At 46.5% G+C, this 15163-nt stretch overlaps 1 protein-coding gene across 1 annotated transcript in view; it reads left to right on the top strand.

The window, feature by feature from the left end:
• TEK (TEK receptor tyrosine kinase) overlaps positions 1–15163 on the top strand; it is a 153104-nt gene that overhangs the window by 79412 nt on the left and 58529 nt on the right. Inside the window, exon 3 of the mRNA XM_040358613.1 lies at positions 1131–1241. Coding sequence (XP_040214547.1) covers positions 1131–1241 — 111 coding nt within the window. The remainder of the gene's footprint in view (positions 1–1130; positions 1242–15163) is intronic.

The following is a 15163-nucleotide window of genomic DNA, read 5'->3' as shown; positions in this document are numbered from 1 at the left end:
GAGATGCCAGTAGAGGCAGCACGGAAGGAGGAGGTAAGAAGATATCACCCTGAGCCCCCCCCCCCAGCTTATCCACTAATAATAACTGCAATGTCGGGCAGTCGATGGCAGTCCCCTCCCCCTCCACTTATCTGCTGTATTGTCAGGTGTTCGGGCCCCCCCTTATCGACTGTAATGTCGTCCGATTGGCGGCAATATCCCCCCCGCTCAACAACTTGGATGGCAGGTAAAAAAAAAATGACCGTCACATGCCTCTGAGCAACAAGAGTGGTTAACCCTCTGGCATGCTTCCCTGCAACGACCAGGCTCTCTTCGACAGAGCCCCTGACATACGTGGCAAGGCCCCAGGCTTCAGGCCTACACCTCCTCTGCTGCTCCACACACATCCACCAAGGCCACAGCCCGGGTGGACAGAACCCCCGACTACATGGCCTTCTCTGAAAAAAATACCTTATCCTAACGTCCTTGGCAGCCAAATAAACTCCTGCTGATTGGCTGACAGAAGTATATACACTCATAACCTGAATCCACTATATTTCATCACACTGATGCCAAAGGTAACAGTGCCATCTATTGACAAAAGGGAAATATTACAGTTAACACCTGGCTTAGGAGAAACCAAATTGATCAATAGACTATAAATTAGCCAGGCTAGCTACCACCTAGCACAGCTAAATTTGCTAGCAGCACTGTTTAGGACAAGGGTGCTACATGAAGGATGTTTTTTAATTACTTTCTAAGACATCTGCGTTACACAGTGCTTAATTTTGTACTAGTTTAGACTGTTGTACTTTACAAAAAAGCTTTGGCCTTACATACACTTCACATGTGTTTTTAAATGCAGGCCGTGTAAGTTCCTAAATTTGTTTGGTATCAACCTCTTGTAGTCTATTGTACAGTAGTCTTGTTCCCCGTACAATAAACCTGTAAGTGTTACTGAACTACTGCAGAGAAATATTTGGTCTCCTGGCCTGCCAGACAGGGCTGCGTGGTGTGGCAGAGCTGTGAAAATCCCAGGAAATAAAGGACAGAAATACAAATCCTTTGGCTGCTTTATATGTATTTCATCTCTGCATTTAGCTGTTTGTCTGGAATTTTGATTTAATATGACTGTTTTGCTTATTTTGCAGCTTCATTTATCCCAACATCATTAACAGTCACTGGAAGTATAGGGGACAATATCACCCTCAGTTTTGTAAAGAAGGTTCCGACTGATGAAGATGCAGTCTTTTTCAAGAAAAGTAAGTGGTAGAATCATGTTAATTTCTTATTTGGCTAGGAAACTTACACTAATGCCCTGTACACACGATCGGTTCGTCTGATGAAAACAAAACAATGTATTTTTTCATCAGATATCCGATGAAGCTGACTTTCATCAGTCTTGCCTATACACCATTGGTTAAAAATCCGATCGTGTCCAACGCGGTGATGTAAAACACAACGACGTGCAGAGAAAAATTAAGTTCAATGCTTCCAAGCATGCTTAGACTTGATTCTGAGCATGTATTTTTGACCGATGAATTTCCCCACAGACGATCGTTTTTTTCTATCGATTTTTTTAACCATACGGAAATTTTAAAACAGGTTCTATTTTTTTTCACCAATGGGAAAAAAACTGATGGGGCCCACACACGATCGGTTCGTCCAATGAAAACAGTCCATCGGTCCGTTTTCATCAGACGAACCGATCGTGTGCACAGGGCATAAGCATTATTTCAAATGGCATCCTCCGGATAAGGATATCAAACTGTGGATTACTAGCTAAAAACATTCTTATCCAATTTGAATGCAGGGTTGTTTTCTCTAGGACAGTGGTTCTTAACCTGGGGGTCGGGACCCCCTCGGGGGTCAAATGATGATTTGCCAGGGGTCACCAAATTCTGGGTTGTTCCTGAAGCCTGCACCTTTTTTGCAGCCACCCAGCAGGGCTGTCCCTGGAGCCCACAGCCGCCCACTCAGCCTCTTTGCAGCCACCCATTCAGTTCACAACATGGCTGGGAGGGCAGAGACTTTAGGTCAGCTGACTGGTGAGGAATGTGAAGTGGGAGACATAGTGAGTAACACTATCTGTGATTATAGTTCCCATTAAAAGTCCCCACTACAGTTCTCAGATCAGAAAATGACCTTGATCAAGAGCACCTATGTTGGCTGATCAGAACTCTCCCACCAGCACTGCCACTCATCCCAAATCTCCCACCAGCACTGCCACTCATCCCAAATCTCCCACCAGCACTGCCACTCATCCCAACTCTCTCACCAGCAGTACCACTCACCCCAACTCTCCCACCCCAAGGAGTAAGGGAAGGAATAAAAATAGAGATTACGTGGAAAGGAAAGAAAAAGAGGGGGAACAACAAATAAAAAGGGAGAGAAAGATTAAGAGAAAGAGCAAGAAAGACAGCTAGATTGAGGGATGGGGGGGGGAGAAGAAGAAGAAATTAGGATAGAGGGATAAAAGGGGAAAGAAAGGAGAACAAAGAGTGGTACATACTAAAATGTATCATAAGGGGTTTTAATACTTCACAAATGTAAGGGTTAGGGGTGCAAATTACTTGTTCTTGCCTTGGGTGCTGACAACCCACGCTACGAAATTTTTTACTGTTAGGGGTCCCCACAACTTGGGAAGTTTTATCAAGGGGTCACGGAACTAGCACGGTTGAGAACCACTGCTCTAGGACATCAGTAGTGTTTATATTGGGTCATTACTGGACCCATATTTCTGCTTATGCAAAAGGAAAATTAAGAGTAAGAAATGGCAAAGGCACAAGTGAGCAAATCATATACTGTATGTAGCTAAAAAGTGTAACGTTTCATACTGAATTTTATATTGGGTTCACAAAGGTGAGGTTGAACCCTATTCATTTAATTATTAACCAGTTCAATACAGGACACTTTCCCTCCCTTCCTGCCAAGGCCAATTTTCAGATTTCAGTGCTGTCACACTTTGAATGACAATTACTCAGACATCCAACACTGTACTCAAATGATTTTTTTTAAATCATTTTTTGACAGCTTTCTTTTGGTGGTATTTAATCACTACTTTTTTATTTATTTTTTGCTAAATAAATGATTATTATTATTAGTCTCTTTGGTAAAAAAAATACCCCCAATCTGTGTATTTCATTTAGTCTGTATGAAAGTTATAGAGTCTAAAAACTACAGTACATTTATAAAGTTATTTCTCACACACATCATAGACATACTTGCAACTACAGTCCAAAACACATTCTGCTACCCCTCCCAAAAAAGAGGTACCACATTTGTGAGACTTTTTCACAGCCTAGATTCATATAGGGTTCCATTAATCCAAGGAGTGCTTTTGGGCTTTCAAGGCTCATAAATTACAGTTCTAATTTCCTGACTACCTATCACATTTTTAAGGTCCTGGAGCACCAGGGCAGTGAAAAGATATACAAAAAACACATTTTGGAAAGCACACACCCCAAGGTATTTCCCAGGAGGCATAATTAGTCTTTTGAACATGTCATTTTTTGTTTCTAGCAAAAAAAAAAAAAAATATATGAAAATGTTTTACTTGTATGTGAAAAATTACTAAATTGCCCCAGACAGCTAGTGGTTGTGACTTTTCCAAGCAAAAATCAGTAACAACTTATAGCATGGTGGGGTACAGAGATACAAAGATATGAGAATTCATTGGATTTTAGAATCTGGCAAGTAAATGACCACATTGTTCATCCCATGGTCACACATTCTGAGCCAGGATAAATTGTTGCAAAACTAACATCATTTTTGGAGGAACTTGCAGATTATTGTTTTTCATGACCGCAGTACAGTAACTGTAATAACAATAGTGAAAAGTCCAAAGTTTAGATCACACCCTATTACACCCCAGTACATGAGAACATCTCATGAGCCTGTCATGTTTGTAATTACTTTCTGTTATAATTATATAAAAAAGATTTTAAGGCCCGGGACAGGTCCAGTTGCTGCATAGAACCAACACTTTACATAGGCTAAAAATGTTGTCACTAGGTTTGATTTGCAAAAAGCAGGACAACATTAATATATAACTTGCTGAACATCAGTTTTAAGGTCAGATCAATATCAAAACTCTTGATTTGTATGCCCTGGGTCAATGACTCAAAGTATGGAAGTGATTGGATCACCATGGCAGCCTCAATATTTCTAATGGCACAAGTTTAATACGTTGTACTATATTGGTAAACCCTTTTAAATATGAACATGGTCATTATGGTAAACCCCATATTCAGTAAAAGGTTTATAACGCATTCATTGAGAAACAACAGCAAGGGTGCGCTATACCCACTATGGCCTAAAACTTCACTTTTATTTAAAACTATACAAAACACTCATAATGTAGAAAAAGAAAGGAAGTCATAAGGATGCCAAGTGTATAAACGTATAGGGCAATGCGGAATTATTGCAAAAATACAAAATAATGGAACAGATATAGAGCTGCCTTTATTATGGGGTAACAGCCAGACAGCAAGTATGTCTTTAGCTGCCGTTGGTACATTTTTCTGTCTGAGTGGAGATGTGTATATGGTAGGGTCAGTACCATGGCCACATACCACAACCCAAGGGCATGGATTGATACTGAGGGTTACTGTTGTTACTAAAAGGCTCAGCTGCCCATCAAAATCAAATGTACCACAGTACCCTTCCAGCCTGGGAAAATAATATACTCCTATCAATCCACCATGCCCACCAGTCCACAAAATCTCCCCCTTTCTCCTACAACTAAACCCACATTGTCCCACTAAATCTAAGTACAAATAATGAAAAATAAAAAAAAAATAACAATTAACCAAAACAATTCCCTAACCCAACAGGTATTGCCTTAAAACATGGCTTCATCAGGGGTGTATAGTGCAGAAAATGTGTTTAAGAAAAGCACATGGCAAAAATGTTTTGCCTGAAGGTGAAACATGTTGGGCTAAGGGAGGTGTACTATGGTATATTTGATCTTGATGGACAGCTAAGCCTTTTAGTAACCACAGTAACCCTCAGTGTCAATCCATACCTTTGGGTTGTGGTTTGTGGCTACTGGCCAGGATACCAACCCTACCCTATACACAACTCCACTCAGACAAAAAGATTGACCAATGGTAGCTAAAGACATAATTGCTGTCTGGCTATCATCTCCCCATAATAAAGACAGTTGTATGTCTATTCCATAATTTTTTCCTAATTCCGCATTGGTATAAGGTTATACATTTGGCATCCTTATGACTTCCTTTCATTTTCTTTATTATGAGTTTTAGATAGTTATGAATAAAATTTTGAGGTCGTAGTGGGGTTGGTACTAGGGTGACCACATTTCCAAACTGTCATTCAGGGACACCCCCCCCCCCCCCCCCGCGCGCCAACAATATGGCGCGCAAAGCGAGTCGTGGTGAACAGTGGACATGTCTTAAATTGCACTAAATATTGGTTTAAAGGGGGTGTTGTTAAAAAGAGTCTAAGATTACTTATATAGTACAGAATGTGGTAATGTTAAATAGGGAATGCAGAGTGTATGGTGGTGGGTAATATGTACAGGAGAGGAGTGCGGAATGTATGGAGGTGAGTAATATGTACAGGAGAGGAGTGCGGAGTGTATGGCGGGGGGTAATATGTATAGGTGAGCCGTGCGGAGTGTATGGCGAGGGGTAGTTAGTGGAGAGAGGGGGAAGAGGAGTGCAATACCACCTCCTGATAGTCTGCCAGCCACTGCTATACCATCTTGGTGGTGGGGCACTCCGAAGGATGTAAGGGGGCACTCTGGAGGAAGTAAAGGGGGACTCTGGAGGCACTAAGGGGACACCATGGAGGTTGTAAGGAGGGATGTAAGGGGCCACTCTGGTGGTACTAACTTAGTCAGGGCCACCTTACAACCTCCAGGGTGCCCCCTTATATCCTCCTCCAGAGTGCCCCCTTACATCCCCCTCCAGAGTGCCCCCTTACATCCTCCTCCAGAGTGCCCCCTTACATCTTCCTCCAGAGTGCCCCCTTACATCTTCCTCCAGAGTGCCCCCTTACATCCCCCTCCAGAGTGCCCCCTTACATCCCCCTCCAGAGTCCCCCCTTAGTACTACTGTACTAAGGGGCATTCTGGAGAAAGTAAAGGGGAGGAAGTAAGGGAGCACTCTGGAGGCACACAGATAGTACCTCCACAGTGCCCCCTGCAGAGAGTCCTGAGGAGTGATGGCCATTAATCCATGCCAGGTCAATGTTAGGAAAAGAAGAGCACACCACCCACCTAATTGCTGCCCTATTGCACTACTGCTTGCTCTCTCCCTGCCACAGCCCCGATATATAAGCCCGGTCCAGCCTGTGGTGTATGTCCCCATGTTATCTGTACCTGAATTACTGCAGTTCCTCCGGGGGATGCTGCACCCACTGCTGCTCAGGTCAGGGTCAGGCGGTGAGGTCTTTTCCCACTCCCTCCTGGGCTGTTTGTTCTAGCCAGCCTTGTGCTGCTCACTGGGGCCGGCGTTTGCTGTTTCAGTATGCTGCTGCTGCTTTAGCTCCGCTTCCGCTGCCCTGCACCCTGCCGCCACTAGACAAGTGGGGGACTGTCACCTGGGTTGCCACCTGTTGTTCAAGCCAAACCCGAACACTTTTCTGGCGCACTGCATTTTCTTTGTAGTATACACTATATAGACAATAGGATTGTAAAAGACCTTGCATACCTTTAGGTCGCTTAAAGAGAGTAGTAACACAGTGTGCTGTGTATACCATGGCGAACAGTGGGATGGATAGGGGGACAGTGGGATGGATAGGGAGACAGTGGGATGGACAGGGGGACCGACAGGAGGACTGACAGGGGGATGGACAGGGGGACAGTGGGGTGGATAGAGGGACAGTGGGATGGACAGGGGGACAGTGGGATGGAGAGATGGACAGGGGGACCGTGGGATGGACAGGGGGACTGTGGGATGGACAGGGGGACAGTGGGGTGACTAGGGGGACAGTGGGATGGACAGGGGGACAGTGGGATGGACAGGGGGACAGTGGGATGGATAGGGGGACAGTGAGATGGACGGGGGACAGTGGGATGGATAGGGGGACAGTGAGATTGATAGGGGGGCAGTGAGATGGACAGGGGTACAGTGAGATTGATAGGGGGCAGTGAGATGGATAGGGGGACAGTGGGATGGACGGGGGGACAGTGGGATGGACGGGGGGACAGTGGGATGGATAAGGGGACAGTGAGATGGACAGGGGTACAGTGAGATTGATAGGGGGGCAGTGAGATGGACGGGGGACAGTGGGATGGACAGGGGGAAAGTGGAGTGACTAGGGGACAGTGGGATGAACAGGGGGACAGTGGGATGGACAGGGGGACAGTGGGATGGATAGGGGGACAGTGGGATGGATTGGGGGACAGTGGGATGGACAGGGGACAGTGGGATAGATAGCGGGACAGTGGGATGGATAGGGGGACAGTGGGATGGACAGGGGACCGTGGGATGGATAGGGGGACAGTGGGATGGATAGGGGGACAGTGAGATGGACGGGGGACAGTGGGATGGATAGGGGGACAGTGAGATTGATAGGGGTACAGTGAGATGGACAGGGGTACAGTGAGATTGATAGGGGGGCAGTGAGATGGATAGGGGGACAGTGGGATGGACGGGGGGACAGTGGGATGGACGGGGGGACAGTGGAATGGACAGGGGGACAGTGAGATGGACAGGGGTACAGTGAGATTGATAGGGGGCAGTGAGATGGATGGGGGACAGTGGGATGGATAGGAGGACAGTGACATGGACAGGGGTACAGTGAGATTGATAGGGGGGCAGTGAGATGGACGGGGGACAGTGGGATGGACAGGGGGACAGTGGAGTGACTAAGGGGACAGTGGGATGAACAGAGGGACAGTGGGATGGACAGGGGGACAGTGGGATGGACAGGGGGACAGTGGGATGGATAGGGGGACAGTGGGACAGTGGGATGGACGGGGGACAGTGGGATGGATAGCGGGACAGTGGGATGGATAGGGGGACAGTGGGATGGACAGGGGACAGTGGGATGGATAGGGGGACAGTGGGATGGATAGGGGGACAGTGAGATGGACGGGGGACAGTGGGATGGATAGGGGGACAGTGAGATTGATAGGGGGCAGTGAGATGGACAGGGGTACAGTGAGATTGATAGGGGGCAGTGAGATGGATAGGGGGACAGTGGGATGGACGGGGGACAGTGGGATGGACGGGGGGACAGTGAGATGGACAGGGGGACAGTGAGATGGACAGGGGTACAGTGAGATTGATAGGGGGCAGTGAGATGGACTGGGGACAGTGGGATGGATAGGGGGACAGTGAGATGGACAGGCGTACAGTGAGATTTATAGGGGGCAGTGAGATGGACGGGGGAACAGTGGGATGGACGGGGGGACAGTGGGATGGATAGGGGGACAGAGAGATGGACAGGGGTACAGTGAGATGGATAGGGGACACAGACTCAGCTGGAAAGAGCAGAACATAGTGCCATTGTACCTGTAGTTCTTCTTGTTCTTGGGTTTAGTCTCTGCATCTTCAGTCTCCTGTCCCCATTTGTCAGCCCACCACATGCATTGCTTTAGTATTCTTAGCTCTGTTGGTGATGCAGTCCCGACATTTTCTGCATCTTCTGCTGACTTCTAACCCCACCCACTGACCCGCCCACCACCTGTAGCACTTCCCTAGACTATGTTCTACAGGTCTAATATGGAGTGGGCGGGCCGGTGGGCGGAGACATGAGATGTCGAAAATGCCGGGACTCAAACTAGACAGAGGCACAGAGCTAATAATACAAAGGCAATGCAAATGATGGGCGGGCTGACAGGCTGGGACAAATGCAGGCAGAAGATACCAGAACTCAACCTGGAGGATGTAAGCAGCCTTGAAGGTGGTGGTGGGCGGGGAGGGAGTCCCGGCCGTGACGTCACTGGTTGCCAGACGCCAGGCGGCTGTAGCAACCAGTGATTAGGAGTAGTTCAGTCAGGTGGAGGTTGAGGCAGAGCCAGGCTGCCAGACCCAGCGCTATGGCAGCTCAGTCCGCCACTGTCCCATGAATTTCACAATGTTCCCAGTGTCATTTTCATTCCGGGACACTGTATTGTCCCGGAATGGAGGTGTCCGGGAAAAGGGACAGAGATGTCAATTACGGGATCATCCCGGGCAATCCGGGACACATGGGCACCCTAGTTGGTACGTGGGTATAGCACACCCTGCTGTTGTTTCTCTATTAATATTTCCCATGTAAAGACCAATCTTACAGTATAAGTATACATCAGGTCATTGTTTATATGTTTTGAACTATAACATATTGACGCACAAGCCATTTTTAGAATTTCTAAAACTGGCATTTCATTCAAACAATGGTAATAATGGCTACACTGTGGGCATTCAGTACACTTTTTGTGTACAGAATACTCCCAAAAATCTGATTTTCAGTTTGCCTTATTTCCAGCTGAATGGGAATACTACACCGCAAGCCAAGTGTTTGACTCATGTTTGTGCTCTAGCTCAATTCACTTGAACGGGTCATGTTTGGTGGTGGTACTGCCTGCCGAACATGACCTGTTGTATAAATGTTGCTATGCTGTGACCTTGGTAGTGTGTGCTAACATAACATGGCTGTTGGACACGCTAACTTGTGAGTGGGTTGTGAGAGAGTGGTACATTTGTGACTTAACAGCCTATATTACAACCCCCTAGCTGCTTCTGTAAACAAGGCGTAAGTTTTTTTTTTTTAATCTTTGGTGAGATGCTTGCTAAAAGTATTCCATGTCTGGAGGGATAGTGAGGTGTCCCTTTATAACATTTCAACTGATTGTGTGGCTATAACAGGCAGGCCTTCCCGCTTAGAGTGACTGAGAGGATAGTTCAATATTCAGCTATATTTTCAGACCTGTAGGGGACTGTTTTAAAAACAGGATTTTTATAACAGCTTACCTGTAAAATCCTTTTCTTGGAGTACACCATGGGACACAGAGCCATATTCATTACATAATGGGTTGCATGGTCACCAGAGGTGATTGGACACTGGCACAACCAATCAGATAGTTCCCCTCCATATAGCCCCTCCCATCAAGGAAGTACCTCAGTTTTGTAGAAATAAGGTTCCCTTTAGGAAGGGGGGGGCCTCTGTGTCCCGTGGTGTACTACAAGAAATAGATTTTACAGGTAAGCTGTTATAAAAATCCTGTTTTCTTTATCGTGCACAACGGAACACAGAGCCATATTCATTACATCATGGGATGTCCCAAAGCAATGCCCTATACGAAGGAGGGGAGACACAGATCAAGCAGACCACCATGGACAAGAAGCTCTATACTGCCGCCTGCAGTTCACTTTGCCCAAAGGCGGAATCCTCATGTCCCCTCAGATCTATCTGATAAAATTTGAAGAATGTGTGGACTGAAGACCAAGTTGCAGCCTTACAGATCTGAGTAAGAAAAAATAAATTACCGCTCCAGGTGGGTATGCTAAACAATCAGTAGCTATTCAGGAGATCAAGGGTGCCGGCAATGCACAAAGCAAATTGTAGAGGAAAAAAGAATGGACAGCCGCACTCCAAGAAACCTTAGGTTGTCTTTAATATAAAAAGATGGAAAAATGCACTACAAAAACCGGCAGAAAATGGGAATAGCAGCCTATGCATTTTACACTATAGATCAGTGCTTAAGCCATTAATTAAGCACTGATCTATAGTGTGAAACGCGTAGGCTGCTATTCCCATTTTCTGCTGGTTTTTGTAGTGCATTTTCCCATCTTTTTATATTAAAGACAATCTAAAGGTTTCTTGGAGTGCGGCTGACCATCCTTTTTTCCTCTACAATTTACAGATCTGAGTCACTGAAGCCTGGGGTGCACTGCCCATGAAGCACTTATCGCCCTGGTTGAGTGCGCCTTAACAGAAAAAAGAGGAGTCCTATTCTTTAAACCGTAGGCTTGAAAAATTGTCTGTCGGATCCACCTGGAGATAGTGGAACTTGACTCCGCTTGTCCCTTCTTGGGACCATCCGGCAAAATAAACAAAATATGTGTCTTGCGTATATGAGCGGTTGCCTGCAGATACACTCTCTAGATCTTGTGAGAGCTGTAAAGGTGTAACAACTTTTCCTCTGCTGTCTGCGGAAAGAAAGAAGGTAGGACAATGTCCTGATTTAAATGAAAAGCCGACACCACCTTAGGTAAAAAGGCAGGTTGGGGTCGTAGTACAATTTTGTTTTTATGACAAACTATATAAGCCTTTTTACAGGAAAGAGCTGCTAATTCAGATACTCTTCTAGCCGAAGAGATAGCAATCAAAAAGGCCAACTTCCTGCTTAAAAGAATCAGCGGAATGTGGCGAATAGGTTCAAAGGGTTGCTTCTGCAACACTGATAATTCTAGATTCAGATCCCATGGGCACAAGGGAGAATCGACTGGCATATTGATCCGCAGTACCCTTTGAATGAAAGCCTGCACTAGGGAATGAGATGCCAATGGTCTTTGAAAGAAGACTGATAGAGCTGATATTTGACCCTTAATGGTACTAAGGGCTAATTTCATATCCACTCCTAGCTGGCAAAAGGCAAGAATCGTACTTATGTCATATCTCTGAGAATTCCATTTGTTAGTTTCACACCGTTTTCCATTGTCTGGAAACTGGCTTTCTGGCGTTAATAATCATAGAAAGTACCAGACCTAAGAGCCCTCTCTTCTTCAGAATGTGGGTCTCAGCAGCCACACTGTCAAACTTAGCCCTTGTAAGGAAGGATGGAACACTGGACGTTGTGATAACAGATCGTGACGAAGCGGAAGCTTCCATGGTGTTCCCACTGCCATCTTTCTGATCTTGGCGTACCAGGGTCCAGGGCCAATTTGGGGCCACTAAGATTATCGAAAATTCCTTCCCTCTTGATCCTGCAAATAGATAAGCGAGAACTGATTCCACTGCACTCGATCCGTAGGCTAGAGGATCTCTTGTTCTGGACACAAAGTTGTCCAACTTCCTGTTGAACCTGGAAGCTAGTAGATCTACATCCGGGGTCCCCCATCTCTGGCAAATGGCCTGAAAGATTTCGGGGTGGAGAGACCCTGGTGATAGCTGCTGGCGACTAAAATAGTCTGCTTGCCAGTTCTCTACCTCTGGAATGAAAATTGCAGAAAGGCAAGGAATATGTTCTTCTGCCCATCTTCTCAAGATGTGATTCACCTCCTTCTGGGTGCCCTGGCTGTGGGTGCCCCCGTGGTGATTGATGTAAGCTACTGATGTAGCATTGTCGGACTGAATCCGAACCGGGTGGCCCTGTAACCTGGTTGTCCAGGTTCTGAGGGCCAAGTATACTGCCTGTAACTCCAGTAGGTTGATGGGTAGATCTCTCGGCTTTGGTCCAGGTTCCCTGGGCTGAAGCCTCTTCCAATACGGCTCCCCAGCCCGTTATGCTGGCATCTGTAGACACCACCTTCCAGGTGATTGGGCGAAAAGATCCTCCCTTCTGCAAGTTCTTGGTCCTTAACCACCAACTGAAGTCCCGGTGCACCTGTGAAGACAGGCGCATGGGTAAATCCAGAGCTTGGATCTTCCTGTTCCAGGCAGCTAAAATATCGCCTTGAAGCAGTTTTGAATGAAACTGAGCGTAAGGGACAGCCTCGAAGGAAGCTACCATCTTCCCCAATAGCCTCATGCAAAGGCAAATGGATGGTCTCTTCTTTGCTTTGACCTTATGGACCAGATCCCTTAGTGATTTAAACTTTGACACTGGTAGAAATACACGGCCTTGGGCTGTATCTATGATCATGCACAGATACTCTACCCTTCTTTGAGCTTGTAGTGAGGATTTTTGTAGGTTTACCATCCATCCTAACTTTTCCAGGTATCCTATTGTAGTGGATACAGCGTGATCTAACCCTGCCACTGATTGATCTATCACAAGTATATCGTCCAGATAGGCTGTTATCACTATGCCCTGTGCTCTGAGATTTGCTAGCAGAGGGGTTAGTACTTTTGTAAATACTCGGGGTGCGGTGGCTACCCTGAAGGGCAGAGCCCGAAATTGGAAGTGGCGATGCTCTACCGCAAACCTTAAGAACCTTTGGTGAGCAGGATGGATAGGCACATGTAAGTAGGTGTCCTTCTTGTCTATTGACGCCATAAATTCTCCGCCTAGTAGGGTGGTGACTACTGAACGAATAGTTTCCATTCGGAAATGGCGAATGTTTAGAAACTGATTTAGTGATCTCAGATCCAGAATGGGTCTGACCTCTCCATTTGGTTTTGGGATCACAAAGAGGTTTGAATAAAAACCTGAACCTTGCTCCCTTGAGGGTACTTCTGTGACCACCCCTTGGGACAGCAAGTGATCCAATCCCTTGAAGAAGGGTGCTCTTTTTAGAGGATCTTTGGAGAGCCCTGAGCTTTGGAACTGAGAAGATGGGATCACTCGGAACTCCAGCTTGTACCCTAGGGATACAGTGGATACCAATCATCTGTCCTGGATCTCTGTCTGCCATACTGCTGAAAACTGACAAAGCCATCCCCCCACTCGGCCGAGTGGGGGGCGCCTCTTCATGCAGAGGTTTTGGGGTTTTGCTTGTTAGCCTTAGAACCCCACTGTTTTGTTGCCTCTCTGGGTCTGGTCTTCCTTGGCTTTTGTGGCTGGCTGAAAATGCAGTCGCCACTGGCTGGAGGTAGATTTACCAGGAGCCGGGGACAGAGAACGTTTAAAACAAGGACGCTTGTTTTTCTTCTTCTCTGGTAACAGCGTAGACTTTCCGCTGGAAATCTTTTGGACATATTTCTCCAAGTCTTCCCCGAAGAGGCATTCACCATGAAAAGGAAAACTCGCTAGAAGCTTTTTGCGTGGCACTTCCGCAGACCAATGTTTTAACCAAAGGACTCTGCGCATATGCACCAACTGGAGTGTAAAATGAGATGCTTGCTGGATCGAATCTCTCATAGCATCTATTGTAAAACACAAGGCCTTGGGAACATTTTCCCACAACTTGGCCTGCTCTGGAGACAACTCCTTAAAGGGGTTGTAAAGGAAAACATTTTTCTCCCTAAATAGCTTCCTTTACCTTAGTGACAAAAACAAAAACCTGACTTGTCCAGTAGATGACATACAGGTGTTTAAGGACCCTTCAGAAAAGAGGTTGGAATCCTTATTGAAATCTTCCTTCCTGCTGACAGGTGCAGTTGCACAACCTGCTGTAGCTGCAGTGGGTATGTGTCAGGTCTTCAAGGACCAGGTAAAGGAGGGCCTTAAAGAGGTTGTAAAGGATTTTTTTCCCCTAAATAGCTTCCTTTACCCTACTGCAGTCCTCCTTCACTTACCTCATCCTTCAATTTTGCTTTTAAATGTCCTTATTTCTTCTGAGAATTGTTCACTTCCTGTTCTTCTGTCTGTAACTCACCACCGTAATGCGAGGCTTTCTTCCTGGTGTGGAGAAAGCCTCTTGAGGGGGGAGGGGGTGAGCAGGAGTGTCAGGACGCCCACTAACACACAGCTCCTTTCTCTATCTGCAAAGTAGAGAGTGTCCTGACACTCTGCTCGCCCCCTCCCCCTTTTTGTCCTTTTGTGAGGACTTAGCGATTAAAGTTGCAATCTTTTCTTCTAATCTCTTCATAGCTGCTGCAAAAGTGTCTTCAGTGACATATGCAGGCCCAGGTGCCACAGAGAGGCTCCTGAAAGTGGCAATGGTTCTGTATAGGCAAATCAAGGCTTACTGGGGAGGATGGTACTGAGCAGGCATGGGTAGAATCCCCTGTCTCCGGCGGTGTTGCCTTGTTATTTTTAGCCCCTGAACCCTTTCTAAGGGAAGACATTTTCCAGAACAACAACCCGAGATACCAAGATGCATTTACTACTGTGCTCAGTTTAGCAATTTACATTAAGTATGCAACTTAAACACACAGTTTCATGCAAAGAGTAGGTGTCTCTCTTTGGTAATGCCCACCAACCACATAGAGCTTACGTGTCCCCAAGAAACTGCTGCTGTGTCCCGAGGGAGAGCTGCTGGCTTTCTTGCTGCATTCTGGCCCCTATCTGGGCACCATTTTCAAAACTCGGTGTGCGCGCGTGCCTGTGCGCTCCCGTGCGTGCTCCTGCTATTTCCGCTTGTCCCCGATAAAGCGCGCCCCAGTGCGCGCACAACCTAAATTGTTGGGGCGGCTGCCTGGAGGCATGGAGGACCTTCCCTGTGCCTTTCCTGGAGTTTTATTT

The sequence above is a fragment of the Rana temporaria genome, chromosome 1 (genome assembly GCF_905171775.1).
Source record: "Rana temporaria chromosome 1, aRanTem1.1, whole genome shotgun sequence".
NCBI lineage: Eukaryota > Metazoa > Chordata > Amphibia > Anura > Ranidae > Rana > Rana temporaria.
This window is presented reverse-complemented; position numbering and strand designations above follow the sequence as displayed.